The following is a 22,085-nucleotide window of genomic DNA, read 5'->3' as shown; positions in this document are numbered from 1 at the left end:
TACCAGTTACAGTCCATCATTGAGAGATGTCAGGGTAGAAAGAAGCTTAAGTCGGGGACCTGGAGCCCGGAACTGAAGCACAGATTAACAGTGTGTACTGGCTTGCTCCCTCCACTTACACAGCCCACCTGGGCTAGGGATGGCTCTGCCCACAGTGAGCTGGACCCTCCTACATCAATGAGCAATTAAAAAAATGACTCACAGGCATGTCCACTGGCCAAGCTGATCGGGGCAATTCCTCAAATGAGGTTCCCTCCTCCCAGATGACACTAGTTGGTGGTAAGGTGACAAAAATGAACCAGCGCACTGTGCATGAAGCCACCGAGGCCCAGCATCGCTTTGAAGCTCGCTGCATGATATTTGAGCTGAATTTGTGCAATGAGTGTGGGACTATTTCCCTTGTCTACAAAAACCAGGAAATCGGGATTAGCTCATGACACTGAGATCTGGTTCCTGGACAGTGTTACACTGGCGTTTTCTCACAGACACTGCATGGCCTATTACTGCCTGGTCCTCACCCACCTGGGCCTGCCCCTCTATCACTAGGCCAGCTATGGCATTAAACCATGGGCCAAGCAATGATACGGTGTGTGTAAACCCATTATTGCCTATAACATAAGTCTGCTCACAGAGGAGACCAATTCTTCGTGAACAGGCTGGATCTCAGCGAAGGGGTTGAGAGTAATGCTCTACAAAGAAAGAGCCCTGTGCAACCTGCAGATGGCCAGAGGGGCGCCGGCCCTCTGCTGCTCTATCTAAACCCTCCTCTGGATCTGGAACCCTGATGTAAAAGAAGTACCCCTCAACAGTGACGTCAGTGCACAGATGGCCCTATGGGTGCCCTATCCCAAGCTCTTTTTGTGACTATAGGCATCTTCCTGAGTGACCGAAGTCCAGGCTTTTACTCAGAAAGCTGCAAAGGGCATATGAATTCTCCCCAGGAGACCTGCCCTTGGTAGGTGTGCCAGACCCATCTCCAAAACCAGCGAGGAGTTTCAGATCTATCTACTGAAAGCATCTCTCTTCCCATAGCCAACCCTTAACTTCTTGGCAAGTGTTAGGGCAGTATCCCAGATAAACTCTTGACTTCACCCATGACACATCAGTAGCCACTAGCCATATATGACTGCTTCAGTTATGAAAAATTCATACCCTCAATCCAGTCACACTTCAAGTACGTGCATGACTGGTAGATTTTGTTTTGGATACTATAAAAATAGGGAAGGTTCCTTTCACAGAAATGTTGTGCCAGATGCATGAGAGTCTTTTCATTCTGTTGTTCTTTGGATTAGTTCATTTTTACTGTTTGATAACGTTGATGCCCTAACGGGCTAATGTTTCATGAAAAAGATGAAGGACACAATTTCGTGTTTATGTTCTTTTAAACCAGACAAGGCAATTTCTTTTTGCAGAAAGTCTACACCATGAGGCCAGAATGATGGCTCACTGCTCTTGTAGAGGACCTGGGTTCAATTCCAAACACCCACTTCAGTTCCAAGGGCTCCAACACCCTCTTCTGAGCCCTAAAAGGTCCTGCATGCATGTGCTGTATGTACACTCACACACACACACACACTGAACTTTTTAAAGAAGGGTGCACCATGACCTCAACTCTCCCAGGGCAGACCTCTCACGTAGTTTTATTCTAACACAGGTGGGCATGCACCCTCACAATCTGATGTGGTTGGCTAATTCATACTCGCCTCAAAGGGGAGGGTGTAAAAGCTAGTCAAGTCTCAGGAATGTCCAGGAGTTGGTCAAACAGGCATGCAGAGTTTCACAATACAGGAGAGCTTTATGGAATCCAGCCACCTTTGATTGATAGGAGAAAAAAAATGTTTCTAATATTTCCCTCTTTATTATATGTTTTTCTCAGTATTTCAGAAATATTAAACATTATTCTCAATGTTCCCCACCCCCCATCAAACTCATCCAGCATATGTTGACTTTCTGAACTTTCTAGTAAAGGAAAATTACTGAAATAAGTGATTGGGGATTGTTTGGTTTTGATGGACCTTTGGGCCCCTAGTACAAGGAATTTCTTATTCTATTTCTTTAGCATGGCTTAAGGTGAGCCTGTCTTCCTGGGGCGGTCCCTTGGCCAGGTGACTGATCTGGAATGTTAGGTCTCCATCCAGGCCAGAAATCCTCTTCTCTTGACCAGAATAACCTTTCTTTCTAGTCCCTCACTGCTACTTTAGTGTGCCCCTCTAAAGAGGTAACCATAGAATCATTTAGGGACAGATCAGGGCCCTTCAGACACTTTGGGCATCTCTGGCTTCTGGCAAGAATGAGGCTGTCAAGGGGCCCAAGGACATTTCTGGCCAAGATAAACTGGTTATATTTCTTTGGAGTCTTTCAACTCTAGACTGCCTATCCAAATCATACCTCCTGCATCGTCTTTGTCACCCCCTACCTGTGTGGAAGCAGCCAGAACTGCCAGGTGGAATTGGGGGAACAACCCCTCTGGCTTCTCCCAGCTGAACGGGGGCATCAGGTGCAGCAGCTGTTAACACCCCTGCAGTGGGACAACCTGCATTAAAAACAATCCCATTTATCTATTTTATGTGTATGGGTATTTTGTCTGCATGTGTGTCTGTGCACCTTGTGCCTGCCTGGTGCGCAAATAAGTCAGAAGACAGAGTTTAAGCTCCTGGGACTGGAACTTCAGATGGTTGTGGGTGCTGGGAATTGAACCTGGGTCTATCTGGGAAAGCAGTATGTGTTCTTGACCACTGAGCCATCTCTCCAACCCCAGTGAGCCGCTTTAAGAGTCCCCATAAGTGCATTAGCAGCTCCATAACAGCCAGGTGTAGAAAGGAAAAAAAAGTCCTTGGCTGGTGCTGGGAGAGATGTGAAGGGAGGTAAAGGCAAGAATTACTAGCATTGCCTGGGCAGGGAGCCGGGAGAAGCCAGAACAGAGGACACTTTAAAGATGTCCAGATCAAAGACCGTTAGAATCTCCTGATGGGCCCACAAGAGCCTCCATCTATTGGCTCCTTTGAGGAGAGTCTTCAGAGTGACAAGCCAGGCGTCTACTTTCAGGAACGTTGGTAGCTGTGGGGAGGCTAGCATCAGTGTGAGCTCCCTCTCAGATGGCTTCTGAAGACTCATCTCCTCCCCAGGGCTCAGCCTGCTGACATCTCCCAGCTGTGCCTGAGCTTCTCTGGCCTGGTTCCTGCCTCAGGTGGTGATGCCAGTTCCCACACTGGCCCCTGTGGCAACCTCAGGTGTGTGCCGCTTAGGAATGTGGTGTGGTCCACTCTGTCCTGGGCCCACTGTCCATAGTGGCTTGCCAGGAAGGCAGTGAGAAGGGCCAGCAGCTCCAGTCCAGGTGACCTAGGACCTGACACTGTCAACCTAGTTTGGGCATTCTGGAAACCATGCTCCATCACGTGTGCCACTCTAGGTGAGAACCCAACTTTATGTTCTTTACCACCTGGACCACAACTAAGTCTCACGAGTTGTGAGTTGTTTCTTTTTAAATCTCCTATATAATTCCATGTTCCTGTAAAAGGGAGGAGGCACCAGGACAAGCATGGGAAGGGAGTAAGCAAAGGAAGAACAGGATAGCCACATGGGCCATCCTGTAGAAGGTCAGCCTGGGCTACAGAGTAAGACCTGGTCTCACCCCCTTCCCCAATATAATCAATCAATCAACTAATTAAAAAGACATGGGGCCTGAAGTGGTGGCATATGAAACTACTCAGAGTGGAGACAGGTGGATTGCCTGGGCAACTTCGTGAGACTGTGTCAAATTAAAGTAATGAAGGGCTGGGGCTGTGTCAGTGGTGGAGGCTTGCCCAGCATGCATGAGACCCTGGATTCAATCTTCACCAGCAGGAAAAAAAAAAGTATGGAATGGAACATTCTAGATCTATGGACAGACAGGTGGGTGCAGAGGAGCCACCAGACTGCATGCTGCTGCCCCTGCAGGCTCCTGCATCTCTGAGGACCTGGGGTCAGTCTCAGTGCTTCATGGGTTAGGACAAGGGTGTGCCGATGGATGGCAGCTTCTTAGGGCTTTTCCTGCATTCCAGACCTCAGAACACCCTCTGCCCAGCTGCTCTGGCACTAGCCATACCTGCCCTCCCCACCTGGCAGGGTACCTATCCACGCAGAGGCCCAACCTTAAGCTCACTTGGCTTCCTGTGTGTCCTGTCTGGTGTCAGAAGCGTCAACAGATTATAACTGGCTCCCACTCAGAATCTGCTGAAGCGCTTGGGGGCTGTGTTCCACCAGAATGAGGAGACACACCAGCCTAGAGGTTCCTGCCATGCCCACTAGCAGCAGCAGGGGGCAGTGTGGCTCTAGAGACTCAGCAGAGGAAGGCAAGGACCTGGTCCTGTAGCTTCCCTTGTCTTCAGACAGGGGTGGGGGTTGGGGATGAGCTTTCGCATGCTGCTGTCTCCACCTGGTTCACACCTGTCCTCCTAACTCTCAGGCATGGAGGCCCCACATCTGCTCTGTGGCCCTGCACATGGACCTGTCCAACTTAGTGCTCCTGCTCCATCAGCTCGGGCCCAGAGGATTTTCTTCCATCACAGGTAACCTGGCATGTAGGTCAGGTCTCCTGTCTTACTATGATTTAAATGTGATGTGGCCACAGGATGTGTGTGTGTGTGTGTGTGTGTGTGTGTGTGTGTGTGTGTGTGTGTGTGTGTCACAAGCAGTGCTTCAGGGCAGAGGTGTCCAGTGGGTGCGGTTGGTCTCCAAAGGAACCCAGTTTTACAGCATTTTTTTACACTGGTCCAGCTGTCTCCAGGCTGCACTGGATGGGAAAACACACCCCAGCAAAAGTGATCATCAAGAAAGGCCACCACCACTTCACTGCCCCCAAACCCCTCCAGCTGTGGCCCATGGGGGCTGTGCTTGGGTGAAACCAGGCTGCCCTCCCTGGGGACAGGTGGGTCATGTTTGGCAAATCCAGAAAGGCAAGTGGGGGTTGGGTGGCTTCTTCCCCGGCAGACAGAGCTAGGGGCTGGGAGTCTAGCCCATGGCCAAGTACGTCACAGCAGCCCCTCCTCACAAACCACAGGTCTCCGGGACACACAGTTCTGTGTAGTGGTCAGGCCATTTCTACTCAGCTTGGGGTGCCTGCCTGCCCGATCCTCCTTCTCAGGGCCCCCCTTCCCTATACCACCACTCTGTCCTTTATCCCTTCAACCCCATGCTGGTGTCCAGGGAGAGAGGAAGAGGGAGGAGTGCAGAGGGCGGGGTACAGAGGGCGGGGATGCAGAGGGCAGGGGTGCAGAGGGCAGGGGTGCAGAGGGCGGGGTACAGAGGGCAGGGATACAGAGGGCAGGGGTGCAGAGGGCAGGGGTGCAGAGGGCAGGGATGCAGAGGGCAGGGGTGCAGAGGGCGGGGTACAGAGGGCAGGGTACAGAGGGCAGGGGTGCAGAGGGCAGGGGTGCAGAGGGCAGGGGTGCAGAGGGCAGGGTACAGAGGGCAGGGGTGCAGAGGGCAGGGGTGCAGAGGGCGGGGTACAGAGGGCAGGGTACAGAGGGCAGGGGTGCAGAGGGCAGGGTACAGAGGGCAGGGGTGCAGAGGGCAGGGTACAGAGGGCAGGGTGCAGAGGGCAGGGGTGCAGAGGGCGGGGTACAGAGGGCAAGGGTACGGAGGGCAGGGGTGCGGAGGGCAGGGGTACAGAGGGCAGGGTGCAGAGGGCAGGGTGCAGAGGGCAGGGGTGCAGAGGGCAGGGGTACAGAGGGCAGGGTGCAGAGGGCAGGGGTGCAGAGGGCAGGGGTGCAGAGGGCGGGGTATAGAGGGCAGGGGTGCAGAGGGCAGGGGTGCAGAGGGCAGGGGTGCAGAGGGCGGGGTACAGAGGGCAGGGTACAGAGGGCAGGGTGCAGAGGGCAGGGTGCAGAGGGCAGGGGTGCAGAGGACGGGGTACAGAGGGCAAGGGTACAGAGGGCAGGGGTGCGGAGGGCAGGGGTACAGAGGACAGGGGTGCAGAGGGCAGGGGTGCAGAGGGCAGGGGTGCAGAGGGCAGGGTGCAGAGGGCAGGGGTGCAGAGGGCAGGGGTGCATAGGGCAGGGGTGCAGAGGGCAGGGGTGCAGAGGGCAGGGGTGCAGAGGGCAGGGGTGCAGAGGGCAGGGGTGCAGAGGGCAGGGTGCAGAGGGCAGGGGTACAGAGGGCAGGGGTACAGAGGGCAGGGGTGCAGAGGGCAGGGATGCAGAGGACAGGTACTTGCTCACACGCCTCTGGTTCAGCTGGAATTGCTTCTGCAGACTTCCTGGGTGGCCGTGAGCCTTGAGCCAGGACTAGTGGGGCAGGTTGTCAAAGAGAAGCAGAGTAAACCTAGAGCTGGGGACACCATGGGGAGCTCAGTGGCTGGGCTACTGCTCTCATGGCATTGCCTCCCAATCTAGTTTGTTGGCCATGCCAAGGGCTGTGATCACAGGCCACCGACCATGGCCTCTGGGTGTGTGTGGTGAGGGAGCTGCAGAGTCAAAAGCTGGAGGCAAAGCCAGAGCACTGGCTAGGGGGCTGCTGCAATGCTAGCAACTGGGTTTTTGTTTGTTTTCTTAAGACAGGGTTTCTCTGTGTCCTGGAACTTTCTTTGTAGACCAAGCTGGTCTCGAACTCAGAACTCACAACTTAGAGATCGGCCTGCTTCTGCTTCCCAAGTGCTGGGATTAAAGGTGTGGGCCACCACTGCCCTGCTTTCTTTCTTTCTTTTTTCTTTTCTTTTCTTTTCTTTTCTTTCTTTCTTTCTTTCTTTTTCTCTCTCTCCTTCCTTCCTTCCTTTCTTATTTTTTTTCTTAATAGAAGGGTTTATTTGGGGCTTATGGTTCATGAGGGATAGGAGTCCACCACCATTGCCATCATGGCAGGGAGTGTGGCAATAGGCAGCCATGGCACTGGAGCAGCAGCTGAAAGGTTGGCATCCTGAGTCTCCAACGCCAGGATGTTGCAATGACCACCAATGGCCAGGTAATTGCTTCCTGTTGTCAGGGAAGCTCAGTGTCGACTGAGGTCACCTCACAGGCCTCCCCAGGGCACCACTGGGGTTGAGGGAGGAGGGAACTCATCTGCCAAAGTAGGAGTGGGTAGAAAGGCCAGAGGTCATCCCTTCCTCTGTCTTACCACCCTTCCCAGCCCAGCTGCTCTGAGAGCAAACAGCAAGGGATAGGTGTGCATGGGGGTCCTGAGCCACGCTAGGTAGTCCTGTTTCCAACCCTCTCCACTCTGAAATGGGATTGTTGTCTTTCAGGCAATTCCAAGAGGACTGTTGACAAATTGGGGAGCAAAGAATCTGAAGCAGCCAAATAAATCACATTAATGACCATTCAGATAGAATCAGTCTCTGGACTAGAACCCATTTAGCTGACGAGACATTGCTGCTGCACCCCCACCCCTATCTGGATGCTTTCCAGCTGGCCGCCCCTGAGGATTCATGGGATTGCCTCACAGCTTGGAAAGAGGGGGCCCACCTGTGTGTCCCTTTTAGCCAGAGTCCAAGAAGAAGGCTGAATCCATGAGGAAGATGGGGGGAAACTGGTTGTCAGGGGCCATGGCCCTTCCTGCTGTTCTGTTTTCCACACAGACTTGGGCTGGCAGAAGCCAGGAAACAGGTGCATGCGGGGAACTGTGGGAGCCTCCTGCCAGGTCCAGAGTTCCAGGCTGAGCTGGCCATGAGTTCACAGAGACAGGTTAAGGACAGTGCTGGAGCTGGTGTCTGCTGAGGAGACCCTCTGGACCACATCTGGGCCTGTACTGCCCCTCTGCTAGAAATGCCAGATGTGCAGCCCCATGTGGCTGCCCACCCCTCATTATGCCTTGCCCATGTTAGATGGTTGTGAGGCACACAGTACCCATCTGCAGGTCGCCTCTTACCAGCTCACTTTTCCTTCAGTGGCCCTATAGCCAGACCCTCCATACTGGTAGAACGTTCTAGACTCCTCCGTAGGTCCCTGCACACCTCAGGAACCTGCCCTTTGGCTGCCTCCAGGCTACTCTCCTTGGTCACTGCCTCCTGCCTTCCTATGGGCAGCTGACCTCTCTGGGGCTGGCTTTCCCACACCTGGCTCTGTGTTCCACCCGTCTCCCAAAGCACTTGTCTTTCCCAAGGGGACAGCAGCTAAGTCACTGCAGGGTCCTCCTGCCAGTCCTGGACTCTCATTGCTGCTATGAAGAGTGCCAGACCAGAGTCTCACCACAAGGCTCGCTCAGTGTTAGCCAAGGTCATCCTGGGGCCAAGGGCGAGGCACTGGCTCTGTAGTAGGGTGTGTACCCATCCAGGACCCAGCCTTGACACCTCTATCTTCTGGCTTTTTGTTTGTTTGCTGAGACAGGGTTTCTCTGTACCCCTGGCTGTCCTGGAACTCGTTCTGTAGTCCAGGCTGTCCTCGAACTCACAGAGATCTGTCTGCCTCTGCCTCTGCCTCCTGAGTGCCAGGATTAAAGGTGTGTGCCACCACTACTGGGCCAGACACCTCTCTCTTCTGTGGCCACATCCTCTCCCACGTCCCTGTGCCATGGCCCTGTCTCCTCCCTGATCTCCACCGCAGTCCCTTGGGTCGTTACCTCACATCAGACTGAAGTCTTGTGGCAGCCTGTCTGATGAGTGTCAGCACCTGGTGGACTTGTGTTCTGGGTGAGTGGATGTGCTGCAGTGTGTGAGTGATCCCCAAGGCGGATGTGCTGGGGAGAGTGGGGGTCCCAAGGCAGATGTGCTGCAGTGTGTGAGTGACCCCCAAGGCGGATGTGCTGGAGAGTGGGGGTCCCAAGGCAGATGTGCTGAGGAATGGGGGTCCCAAAGTGGATGTGCTGAGGAGTGGGGGGTCCCCAAGGTAGATGTGCTGAGGAATGGGGGTCCCCAGGGTGGATATACTGAGGAGTGAGGGTTCCCAGGGTGGATGTGCTGAGGAGTGGGGGTCCCAAGGTGGATGTGCTGGAGAGTGGGGGGTCCCAAGGTGGATGTGCTGAGGAGTGGGGGGTCCCAAGGTGGATGTGCTGAGGAGTGGAAGTCCCAAGGTGGATGTGCTGAGGAATGGGGATCCCCAGGGTGGATATACTGAGGAGTGGGGGTCCCAAGGTGGATGTGCTGGAAAGTATGGGGTTCCAAGTTGTATGTGATGCAGAGTGGGGGGTTCCTGAGGCAAATATTCTGTAGAGTGGGGGGTCCTGAGGTGGACGTGCTGTAGAGGAGGGGGGTCCTAAGAAAGGGCATCTCACACAGAGAGGGGGCCTGTGAGGGGTGTTTGGGAGGTTCCAGGGAGAGGTTTTGTCTAGGATTCCCTCATAGGGGTGCCCCACACAGGGTCTTCCCACAAGCATATCAGCTAGGGTTTCAGTCAGGTATCTGCCTTCCACAGTCCTTCAGGCCTCCAGAGCAGGGCGGGCCTTTGGTTGGAATGGTTCTACTGATAGTTGCAGCGTGGTAGCAGGGACCAGTGTGGCCTGACTTGGTGGCCTGTGTTCCCATAGTATGTGGGAAGGTCACAGAGGTGGCCGGGGCTCAGCAGGTCAAGATTCTCCCCCAAAGCTCCTCTCCTGCCCCAATGTTGGGCCCACTCCACAAAGCCGCTGCTGGAGGGAAAGATGGCCTCCCAGACTTTGGTCATAGAAGGCCTGGGCTTCAGCCTCCAGCTCCACCAGAGTGCACTCAGGGGGGTGACAGGGGTTGCCAGAGGACTGTTCAGCCACATGGGGAGGGCAGACACTGGGGGATGGTCTCCACCTGTGTCTGGGTCACTGCTGTGGCAAGGACAAGGGGTGTCTCAAATGCACCACCAGAAATAGACCCACCAACTCGGCTATTGAAAGGGCCAAAGGCAGTGCCAGTCACAGATGGCAGGAGCTGGCACTGGGGGAGGGACAAAGGTATGGAGTCGGGTGTTGGTTGCACACCTCTTGATGCTCAGTGGGAGAACTGCAGTCTGTGGAAGTGTGACCCTTGAGCCTGGAGGCAGCAACATACACAGGGACACACAGCGACTCACAGGCGGATCTCTGTGAGTTCGAGGCCAGCCTGGTCTACAGAATGAGATCAAGGACAGACACCAAAACTAGACAGAGAAACCCTGTCTGAAAACAAAACCAAAACAAACAAAAGTGTACCAAGATGTCAGAGGAGCAATCTACAGGAAGTCCAGCCTGGCCAGCCTGGCCATGGCCACAAGGCTCCATTTGGTGAACAACTGCACACACTCCCATAAGAGAAAACATGGCCGGGCCGTGGTGGCACATGCCTATAATCCCAGCACACGGGAGGCAGAGGCAGGTGGATCTCTGTGAGTTCGAGGCCAGCCTGGGCTACAGAGCTAGTCCAGGATAGGCACCAAAGCTACAGAGAAACCCTGTCTCAAAAAACCAAAAACCAAAAACCAAAAAACAAAACAAAAAAAAAAAAAAAAAAAGGAGAGCGAAAACATGGCTGCTTCATACTGAATATGTACCTAGAAAATTTAAAGGCTCTTGCTAAAAGAACATCAGCTTAATTTATAGTTTCTAAATAAGCGGAGAGGAAAAATGCAGAGGTTATATGACAGAAGAAGGAAAAGGGGGGCCATGATGTGACTGCCAGGGCAGGAAGACAGGTGGTCTAAGTTCACTGGTAATCACAACAAATGGTTAACCTTACTAAGACAGGTTTATCAGATCGGATTAAAACCAGGAATACCGTTAACACACTGAACCACGCCTTGCAGGAGGTGGGGGACAGAAGTACAAAGATGGACTACTTAAGTGCCAACCTGAACGGTGGGCCAGCAGTGCAGTGGAGAGAGAGAGGGAGGGAGGACCAGCAGTGCAGAGGAGAGAGAGAGGGAGGACCAGCAGTGCAGTGGAGAGAGAGAGGGAGGACCAGCAGTGCAGTAGAGAGAGAGAGGAAGGACCAGCAGTGCAGTAGAGAGAGAGAGAGGGAGGACCAGCAGTGCAGTAGAGAGAGAGAGGGAGGACCAGCAGTGCAGTAGAGAGAGAGAGGGAGGACCAGCAGTGCAGTAGAGAGAGAGAGGGAGGACCAGCAGTGCAGTAGAGAGAGAGAGGGAGGACCAGCAGTGCAGTAGAGAGAGAGAGGGAGGACCAGCAGTGCAGTGGAGAGAGAGAGGGAGGACCAGTGGTGGGGTGGAGGGAGGGAGGGAGGACCAGCGGTGCGGTGGAGGGAGAGAGGGAGGACCAGTGGTGGGGTGGAGGGAGGGAGGGAGGACCAGCGGTGCGGTGGAGGGAGAAGGAGTTAGTAGCATCCACTCTGACATGCAGCAATTGACAAGAGGACCAGAACTCGGGGTTGCCAATGGCTGAGAAAAAGTCTTGCGGACTCTATGGTGGTCACTTTGTGGGGTCAAGTCAGTAAAGCAGACACTAGCACTGCAGGTCCACTGCCAACCAGACAGAAACGTGTCCTCTGAGAGCAGAGGAGCTTGTCTCAAAGGTCTGGAATCCAGAGGTAAGTTTACAATGCTAAGAGGGGAAGTTTGTTCCCAAACAACTCACAACAGTGTCGTGTGTGTGTGTGTGTGTGTGTGTGTGTGTGTGTGTGTGTGTGTGACAGAGAGAGAGACAGAGACAGAGAGAGACAGAGAGAGAGACAGAGAGAGACAGAGACAGAGACAGAGAGACAGAGAGACAGAGAGAGACGGGACTCAGTGGGGCAGGCCCCATACTCTTGGGAACTGAGGCTGACACCAACTCAGCTTGGGCTCCCAGGAGTACCGAGCACATTGAGAAAGATGGCCCACAGATCAGCAATCAGGACACTTCCTGAAAGATGGCGGAAGGTACACAGGACACACCGACAGACCCAGAGGCTGGAGCCACCTCATGCCCACAAATCTGAAACCTGCATGAGACCCATACATGCTCACGTGGAATTCTAAGTAAGCCATTAGTGCTTGGGAAATGGAATCTGGGGCCTGACACCCCACCCTTCCTCCTTTCGAGCTCAGACAGAGGTCATGAGGTTTCAGAGGCCAGTTTACTCCCCTGCAAAACCCCAGATTAAAAGTAGTCCTGCATCCTGCATCCAAACCCCACGGCAAGAAGTCGGTGTCTGAGTCTGAACTGGCTGTCTCAGAGGCACATTTGCCACCTGGAATGTGACCCCCAGCAGGGTCTGGGGTTGCTTCCAGAGCCAACATACTGTAGCTCCCAGCATGACTTGCAAAGATTCTCACCAAGTGGGGTCCAGGACCAGATGGAGCCTCAGGCACATTCAACTAGGCTTTCTTTCGAAATGAGTTTGCAGGAAACAGAAACACTAAAACAAAACCCAAACAACGTTGCTTTTCAGGGCCTTCTGGATTTTAGAACTGGAAATAGGATCCTGCAGAGCCACAGTCAGATCCAATAGTGTAGCTCTGCCCTCACACACCCACATACCTGTAACCCTGTTCCAGGAGGAGGGTCTGCAACAGGAAGTCCTCAAAAAAGACTGGACCTCTAGGTCCAATCACCTTACTTCTGACAACCTGAACAGAATTCAGTGCTTGCTCAGTGAGCATGTCAGCCCTTAGAACAGCCATGGATTAGCTGGCCGGTGTCAGGGTCCTGTGTGGTGTGTGTGTGTGGGTGGATGGGTGGCTGGGGAGGAAGGTGAGGAGGAGGAAGGAACTGCAGGCTTTATTTCAGCAATGCAGTAAGAGAAGGAAAGACAGATAGGGGACAGAACCCTGGAGAGTTCAGAGAAGAAACCAGGAAAGGACCCAGGCTAGGAGGCCTGAGGATCAACACAAGCCATCCCAGACCACTCCAGTAACCAATTTAAAAAATAAAGGACAAGGGCTGGAGATGGCTCAGTGGTTAAGAACACTGGCTGCTCTTCCAGAGGTCCTGAGTTCAATTCCCAGCAACCACATTGTGGCTCACAACCATCCATAATGAGATCTGATGCCCTCTTCTGGCCTGCAGGCATATATACAGGCAGAACACTGTGTATATAATAAATAAATAAATCTTAAAAAAGGCGGGTGGGTTGGGGGATTTAGCTCAGTGGTAGAGCGCTTGCCTAGCAAGCGCAAGGCCCTGGGTTCGATCCTCAGTCCGGGAAAAAAAAAAAAAAAAAAGAAATTCAGGACTTAATAAACAGTTGGCTGAACGTTGAGGCCAGGAATATGTGCAGAAAGTCAGTTGCTGAGAAAATTTAAAAAAAAAAAGGTGAAGGACAAAACCATCTCACTCTGGGTCCACCAAAGGCTGCTGACACTGAGGCCTCTCTGAAGACAGGAACTACCCAGAGGAACTTGCAAAAGGTGTGGGCTCCAGGGTGTGGTCTTGCAGGATCGGACTTAGTCAAGTTAATCTATAAATTCTGCAACTCCAATCAGAATCCTAGAGGCTTTTTGTTTAGAGAATCTTTCTTAGAAATAAGTTCAGGGTCACAAAGAAAAGAGACTACTCCAACGGAATTGTCTGGACAGAGCAAACTTTACCCTTGATCAAGAGGGCACTAGGAAGAGTGAACACAGACAGAAACTGACAGTGTCTTTTCCACATTGGCTGGAGTCTGACCTCACAGGCTTATTCAACAGGCTAGTCTTAAAAGAATCACTTTGTTATTTTATGTGTATGGGTGTTTTGCCGGAATGTAGGTATGTGTACTACACACGTCTGGTGCCCACAGAGGTCAGAACAGGGCATCCAGTACCCTGGAACTAGAGTTATGGATGGTTGTGAGCCATCATGTAGGTGCTGGGAAGTGGTGCTGGGTCCTCTGTAAGAACAAGTGCCTAACTGTGGAGTCACCTCTCCAGCCCCAAATTATATATTTAAATTAATTTATCAAGTAGTGGGTTTCCATAAGGGAACCTTTAAAAAATGTATGCAGAGTTATATAAGGCCATTTTTACTGACATATTAATTTAAACAATCAGTGAAGTTTCTAATTGGAACACACTTAACCATATCTATACAAAAAAAACCCCAAAACACCACAATTATAAATAGGAACAAGCAGAGTTACATGATAATTTAAAGGAATGTACATATATATATATATATATATATATATATATATATATATATATATGAATTACACACACACACACACACACACACACGCACACACACACACACATATACTGTTTGTTTGAGACTGGGTCTCTTTATGTAGTCCTGGCTGTCTTGGAACTCACTACGTAGACCAGGCTGGCCTCAGACACAGAGATCCCTCTGCCTGTGCCTCCCAAGCGCTGGATTTAAAGGCCTGTGACACTATGACCAGCCTTTCATTACACACACACACACACACACACACACACACACACACACACACACACTTTGGTTTTTCGAGAGAGTTTCTCTGTGTAGCTTTGCACCTTTCCTGGATCTCGCTCTGTAGACCAGGCTGGCCTTGAACTCACAGAGATCCGCCTGGCTCTGCCTCCCAAGTGCTGGGATTACAGGCATGTGCCACCACCGCCTGGCACACACATACATGTTTTAAACAGTTAAAAAGATTTATTTATGTGTATATGTGTGTGCATGTGCCACAGGGCCATGTGATAAGAACAACGTCAGGGAGTCATTTCTCTCTGGGATTGAACTCAGGTCCTCTGCCTTGACAGAGGCACCTTCACCTGCTGAGCCATCTCCATGGCCTCTCTAGTGAGTTATTCATGTATTAAGTTGGTATTTTAAAAAACACAAAAGATGCCAGGCAGTGGTGGCACATGCCTGTAATCCCAGCACTTGGAAGGCATAGGCAGGTGGATCTTTATGAGTTCAAGGCCAGCCTGGTCTACAGAGCTAGTCCAGGACAGGCTCCAAAGCTACAGAGAAACCCTGTCTCGAAAAACCAAAAAAGGGGTTGGGGATTTAGCTCAGTGGTAGAGCACTTGCCTAGCAAGCGTAAGCAAGGCCCTGGGTTCGGTCCTCAACTCCAAAAAAAGGAAAAACAACAACAACAAAAAACAACCCAAAACCAAAACTCAAACAAACAAAAAAAACCAACCAACCAAACAAACAAAAACACAAAAGGCAATTACAGTTCTATATTATTATTATTACTATTTTATTTTGTTTTTTTAGACAGGGTTTCTTTGTGTTGCCCTGGTTGCCCTGGAACTTGCTCTGTAGACCAGGCTGGCCTTGAACTCAGAGATCCATCTGCCTCTGCCTCCAGAGTGCTGGGATTAAAGGTGTGTGCCACCACTACCCAGCTTTGATCTCATATTTTTAATTTTAAGGTACAATAAAATCAGTGGGATAATCTTTTTGTACACTGTGAAGATGTGTCTCTGTCAAGGCATCTTCTGATTGGTTTAATAGCTAGGCCATCCAGCTTCTGAATGGCAAATAGCTAGGCAGGAGAGGCTAGGTGGGACTTCTGGGCAGGGATAGGAACACTGAGAAAAAGAGGAGTGGGATTCTCCAGTGAGACTCAGAGCAAGTCAGTCATACAGTATGGAGCAGAGGTAATGAGCCATCTGGCAAAACACAGATTAATATAAACGGGTTAATTTAAGTTTTAAGAGCTAGTTGGGAACAAGCCTAAGCTAAGGGCAAGTATTTATAATTAATAAGAAGTCTCTGTGTCATTATTTGGGAGCTGGCCATCCAAAGAAAGACCTACTACAATCAGTTAAGACTATTTTTCTCTTTCTTGCCTCCCTCCTCCTTTATTTGAGACAGGGTCTGCTGGCCTTGAACTTGGGGCAATGCTCCTGCCTCCACCTTCCAAGTGCTGGAATTACAGGCATACATATACCACCACACCTGTCTGGTTTTATGCTGGGCCAAGGTGGATCAAACCCAGGGCTTTGGGCATGGTAGACATGTACTCTGCCAACTGAGCTACACTTCCAGTCCTCTTTATGAGCTTTCACCTGTAGAAATGCCCCAATGATCTTTCTTACAACGTTTCCAAAACAACCCTCTATGGCTACAGTCATATAAGACATTGAATGCCAACTCTCTTTCCTATTTGTTGCTTATAATTCATCCTTAAGTGTTTGACATCTAGTATTTTCACTGTTAGTTTTAGACATTGTCTTGGTCCACTAATTCCTCTACTTCCTCCTAGAGCCACAGAAAAGCCCTGCTTTTACAAAGACATGCTGGAGGTCATCATGTATGAATGAACTCCTTCTCTGGTGCACTAGACTCATCCCAGGAACAGTAGAGAGTGCTGGTGGATCACACTCTGTCAGCATTCAAGACACAAGACATCTTTTCCCAGGCAGGGAGGCAGCTGACTTTAGTATTGCTCCACCTACAGAGCAACTGGGCCTCCATGTCACCAGCGAAGTCTGAGTTTTACACACACACACACACACACACACACACACACACACACACACATGTATATTGGTTTTTCTGTGAAACAGTCCTGACTATCTTGGAACTCACTCTGGCCTCAACCTCACAGAGATCCGCCTGCCTCTGCCTCTCGAGTGCTGGGATTAAAGGCGTGTACCACCATGCCCGGCTATTTCATGTATTTTTAATGAGCGTTTGGCCTGCATTTATGCCTGTGCACAACATATGTGCATGCCTGGTACCCAAAGAAGCCTGAGGAGGGCACTGTATCCCCTAGAATTGGGATTACAGGCAGTTGTGAGCTGTTGTGTAGGTGCTGGGAATTGAACCTGGAACCTCTGGAAAGCAGCCAGTGCTCTCAACCACTGAGCCATCTCTCCAGTCTCATGGGTCTCACTTCCTAAAGATGACCAAAGGAAACACAGCAAGAACCTCCTACTCAATAAACTGGTGCGTGTGAGGAGGCCGACATGCAGGTCAGCCACTCTTTCTCCTGCCCAGCTTCCACAGTGTTGAAAGTGCCTTTTAAAGAGTGATTTTCCCCTGCTTTGGGTGGGCTTGCTGTTCCGGGGCAGGAGCGAGTGTCTACAAGCAGGGTCAGTGCAGAACTGGAGATGTCCTGTGGACCCCAGGACCTGTCAGGAACTGCAGAGTCCCACACCTTCCTCCAGACATCTAACCCTGCTCTCGCTGACTGACATTGGCTGCTGGAGCTTCTGAAGCAGCTATTTCACTCAGGGAGACATTTCTGAGACCAGGACTGCTTTGTCTGTGGACACCCATGTGTACATGTGTGTTATGTATGTTCAATGTATGTGTATGATCCAGCCAGCCTGGTGGAGCTCTGTCCTTTTCTAAGAGCTCTTTCCTATTAAAGCAGGTGCTGGGGAACATGGTTGAGGCACCGACATGTGGCTACTGGCTGTTGTTTTTTTTTTTAGGTGGGGGAGAGCCTGGGATGAGGGACACTGATGGCATAATGGTCTATCATCCTTACAGATGATCAGCCTGTCATTAGGGGCTACACCCTGCAAGTCAATGACCTCCTTGTGCTTCAGAGAGGATCCAGAGAGTGGGGGATGGCCACCAAAGATGGGACATGCAGATGTGCCTGACCCAGCTGAGTCTAATCTGGACCCTAACCTGAGCACCCCATGTGACACCCACAGTCCTCAGGACGACTCCTGTTAGAAGCCTGAACACAAACATGGTCACTCGTGACAGTGTGCAGAGGCACCAGCCTCACCTACACATGCTTACTTTTACAGGGACAAGCGTCCATGTGTACCACCTATGCACACACCAGATCCATGTTCATCTGTGACCTCTGCTCACACACAAATGCCCTAGGCAGGTAGTGTGTGTGTGAGGCCCCAGGGAGGTGGCCAGGATACACATAGAGGCAGACCACCAAGGGCTCTGGATCTGAGCACTGCAGTCTACACCTTAGTCCTCTCTCTCTCTGTTTTAACTATGACAATCACTTTCCAACTTTCAGATGCTTCGTTAGCAGAAGAGGCTAGAGGTGCTCCTCTCAATGTGTAAATGTACCCACAGACAGTACTGCTTGGGCAGTACTCACTGCCCACCTCTGAGAAGGGCTCAGGTCACAAATGGTGTCTTGTACCCTGCCAGGATGAGGCAGGTCCCGGGCCTGACCTGTGGCCATCCTTCACTGCGGCTGACAGTGCTTTCCTGGGCTTTATTAACGACCCTGTCAGCAGCTGGCGCGGGATGCTGCCACTGTTTTCAGGTGATAGATCACAAAGGGCCTTCACGGCTATTTATTTCCAGTGACCCTGTCTCCCCTCCATTCCTGCTCACTTAAGAGTTATGAAGGTGAATTGGGATAATTTGATATCGATCTATTTGCTGAGCTAAATTGACCACACAGTAGACGTTAGCAAGGGCACTCAGCTCCACTAGGGCAGGTGGAGGTGGCTCCTGCTCATGGCCACAGTGGGGACACAACAGGGGCCAGCACCAATGGCCTGGGTCCAGATATTGGGGAAATGAGTCTCCTTGGGTGTGAGAAGGTTCTACAAGGACCATGAGCCACCAGCACTGCACCCGTAGGATTGTAACAAGCGTGACAGCGGATGCTTCCCATTCTGGCTAGAGATGCTGTGTCTAGAAAACAACAATCTGCAGTGGCCTTGAAGGTGCTGTACAGAGAGATCAGGGTGTGTGTGTGTGTGTGTGTGTGTGTGTGTGTGTGTGTGTGTGTGCGCGTGCGTGAAATACATGCACAAAGGCACAGCTCTCTCCTGTGGCTGTGCTGATGTTATTCTTTTTGCTGTAGAACTAAGCGGATGCAGCCTCCAGCATCAGGTTCAGGTCTGCATGATGGTCCCACAGCATCTTTCACTATGCTGGGCCACATTAGGGCTCCAGACATCTGCACTATCAATGAGGATGTGGGGGAGGGCCTGCAGGGACCAGTGCCCCGGGCTTCCCTGCTCTCTTCTCAGGCTCGGTTTACCAGGGGAGTGCCTGGCTGCCCCCCGACTTCCAGGTATACAAGGCTTCACTGTCTGGCCAAGAGCCAACTGAGTAGGTGTGCATAGCAGGGGTGCCTCCTTCTGTGACCCTGTGAGAGTGCCTTCTGGAAGCTTGGGGACTGAGGTCTGGGCGGGCCTGTGACACCTCTGCTTTAGAAAGTAGGTTCTAGGTGAAGCTGGCTTCTGCAGGGGTGATACTGAAGGCAGTCAGGGAAGCCAGGGGCCGGGAGGGAAATTTAATGGCAGCTTGGAGGATGACAGCCTAGGCTCCAACCTGTGGCCATGGCCTAAGCAAGGTTGACTGTGACCATGAGGAACCCTTTCACAGTGCCTCTCTTCACTTCCTTTCTGGTGTCTAGGATTAATACACAGAAGTCAACCTTGCTCAGGCCACGGGGGTGGCCTATGGTCAACCTCACCTCCTACCATTCCTGAGGCCATTTTGCATTGCCCTTTGACTCCAGAGGCTTGGGCTCAGTAATAGCTGTGCTGTTTCCTTGAGCAAGATTGCCTAAAACAAAGTGATGCTGTGCGTAGAGGCGGCACAGGGTGGCTCCCATGGGCTGCACTGGGCGGCTCCCATGGGCTGCACTGGGGCCCTGGGCTGCACTGGGGCTCCCATGGGCTGCACTGGGTGGCTCCCATGGGCTGCACTGGGCGGCTCCCATGGGCTGCACTGGGTGGCTCCCATGGGCTGCACTGGGTGGCTCCCATGGGCTGCACTGGCATTCTCTGGGAATCCTGCCACTGACCGTAGGGAGCAGCACAGCTACCAAAATGGACTGACTTATGGGAGGATTGGACAACCAACAGGTCCTTAAGCATCCTGGTTTCTGGGGCCAGAGCAGCTTCCATTCAACAATTATAGGAGAGAGGAGAGAGAAGGGGGGTGGAGGGAGGGATGGAGGGAGAGAGCAGGCGAGCACACTCTGTTTCTCCATGTGGCCTGAGGGCACATGTGCACACATCCAAGCTGGCAGGACACTAAGGTGTCTGTGGGCCTGGAGGATGGAGGTCAGGGAAGCTTTTGGATGTGAGCACGACAGGAAAGTTTGATAAGAAGGCAGCTAAGGGGCTAGAGCACAGGGAAGGACCAGAGACCCTAACTGGGGTGAGGCAGGGTCAAGGAAGGGAAGCTCAGGGCCATTTGGGGATGGCCTTGGGTGGCTACAAGGAATTTAAATGTTCTAACACTAACACGCACACACACACACACACACACACACACACACACACACACACACACACACACACAGTTCTGGGGTGACAGTCCCAGTAGCAGGAATCCGGGGGGGTGGGGTGCGGTGCAGACTCCACCCAGCACTATGGTTTGGCATCCTGTGTGGCCTGGGAGCTGTGATGGCTGTTGATGTGTACACACAGACATGTAACTTGCAGGTCAGAGGCAGAAAGCACAGGGCACTGTTCTCTGCCTTTATTTCATAACTTTCCCCAGCGTCGCCTGACTCTCTGGGACCTGCCCTTAGGAGAGTCAGCAGCTCTGGGCACCAGGGAGCTGGCCACACACTGGCCACAGCCATGTCCTTCCTGTGCTTGCGAGACAGACACACATCAGTGATCTCAAGGCGACACAGCCAGTGGTCAGGGTCACCCGAGCTTGAACAATCAACCTAGGGTGGGGGGAGCCTCACTTGGTGATTTCATCCCAGTGTTTTCAAATCTGGTTAACCTGATTGCAGGGGAGGGGTTTGTTTCCATTCAAGGATCTCTGGGCCTGCTGCAGGCCCACAGCACATGATCATCAGGGGATGTCTGCTGTCCTCTGGCCTCGGCCCGCTGGCTCCTCTGGTCACGAGGGGTAGAACTGCCTAAGAAGCTCCTTCTTATTCACTTTGCCCATCTGGTTCCGTGGAATCTCCTCCACCAGCAAGAGCTCCGAGGGCAGAGCATAGGGTGCCAGGACACCTCTGCAGAGACAAGCACAACGTGGGATGACTGCCCGCTCCGGGGGTATGTAGGCATGACACACCCAGCAGTCATCGTGGGCTCACACCCTTGCCCTTTGCAGGGAGAAGCATCCTCTTCCCTCCGGCTCCGAGGCCTGCAAAGCCAGGTCGGAGGCAGCAGAGTGACTGGATGTGACAGGATGTGGACATTGAACAGTGACGGGGGAAAGCAGGGAAGAAGGTGGCAGCGAGGTCCCTGCTCTGCTCATCCAGCCTGGTCTTGTCTTGCCCTGGAGGGAAGTGACCACAGGCTTGCCTACTGGTGTTCCCTCCAAAGGTGACTCTGGCACAGTAGAGTGGCCTCTGTAGGTGACAAGCATGGTTAACTACAGAGAAGTAGCTTTGAGGCCACCAGCACACAGGGGGCATTCCTTTTGGTAGGAAAAAGCTGGAGTCCTGATCACAGTCTCAGAGGCACTGAGATAGAGATGTACTCCAAAGGCCACATGGGCCAGCCACAGGTGACTCCTGCAGATGATCTCCTGTTCCTCTACATGGACAACCCAACCAGAGATTGTGTGTAAGGCCTGGAGTAGAATCCTAGGCTGCCCCCAAGTTCCTCTGACCAGGGGCGACTGGTCTTGACTTTACCCAGGGTCATGAGTGATACGTTCAGGATTTCACATGCCTTTTAAGTTCAAATGCACTTTTTAGACTTTAGGCCACTCATGGCCGTCTATGTCACACTTTGCTCCTATCTGAAACCCACCGGCTCTTACGCTACAGACCTGCACATGCTGATGACTCATGTGACAGCCTTTCTGGCCACCTGCAGTAAATGCTCAGACTCCCCAGCAGAGCTTGGTGCCCTGTGGCACTTGGGCCTTGTTTCTCCGCCCACCGTGGGACTGCCCCCCACTTCTGGTTGGCCTGGCTTTACTCCCTATGGTTTTTACCCCAAGGGCTCCTTTTGGAGACCCCACAAGGAAGGGATCCCAGGCCTCGCAGGGGCCCATCTCCCCTCTGTGTAGCTTCTGGTCCTACTCTGCTTCCTGGCGCCCATCTTTCTCTTTTGTCCTGTTTGCCTGGCCTGTGTATTTCTAGGTGGAAACCAGGCTGAATTTTACAGGGAGGTCCAGTGTGCAGTGTCATGTGGGGACTGGGTACAAAGCTCTACCATGGCTAAAGTGGCCAGCTTGACACTCAGTACCAGACAGGGAGGCACAGCACAATCACTGTCTGGACTTCTGGCCCCATCACAAGGAACAGACACATTAGTGTCTGGATGAACTGTGTGTCTGGGTGGGACTGGGAAGAGGAGGTGGGGATGCTTGCTGGGAACACAGGAGGAAATGTCCAGTTGACTGCTGGTGGTCCTCCGAGCCCTCTCCCCAGCTCAGGAATTCCTGGTGCTGCTTCGAATTCCTGTAAGTGGCACTGGGATCTAGAGACGTTCTTTCTGTGTCAACTGAAAAGA

At 52.2% G+C, this 22,085-nt stretch overlaps 1 protein-coding gene across 4 annotated transcripts in view; it reads right to left on the bottom strand.

Moving 5' to 3' along the window:
* Nucleotides 1–20,100: 20,100 nt before the first annotated feature.
* The window catches only part of Acsf3 (acyl-CoA synthetase family member 3), a 40,639-nt gene continuing 38,654 nt past the window's right edge, over nt 20,101–22,085 (bottom strand). For all 4 annotated transcript variants that reach the window (XM_036188453.1, XM_036188454.1, XM_036188456.1 and 1 more), the window contains one exon: nt 20,101–20,629. In XM_036188453.1, coding sequence (XP_036044346.1) covers nt 20,512–20,629 — 118 coding nt within the window. In that variant the 3' untranslated portion in view covers nt 20,101–20,511. The remainder of the gene's footprint in view (nt 20,630–22,085) is intronic.

This window comes from Onychomys torridus, chromosome 5, assembly GCF_903995425.1.
Source record: "Onychomys torridus chromosome 5, mOncTor1.1, whole genome shotgun sequence".
NCBI classification, from domain to species: Eukaryota; Metazoa; Chordata; class Mammalia; order Rodentia; family Cricetidae; genus Onychomys; species Onychomys torridus.
Note: the sequence above shows the minus strand (reverse complement) of the source record. Positions and strands in the feature narration are given on the sequence as shown.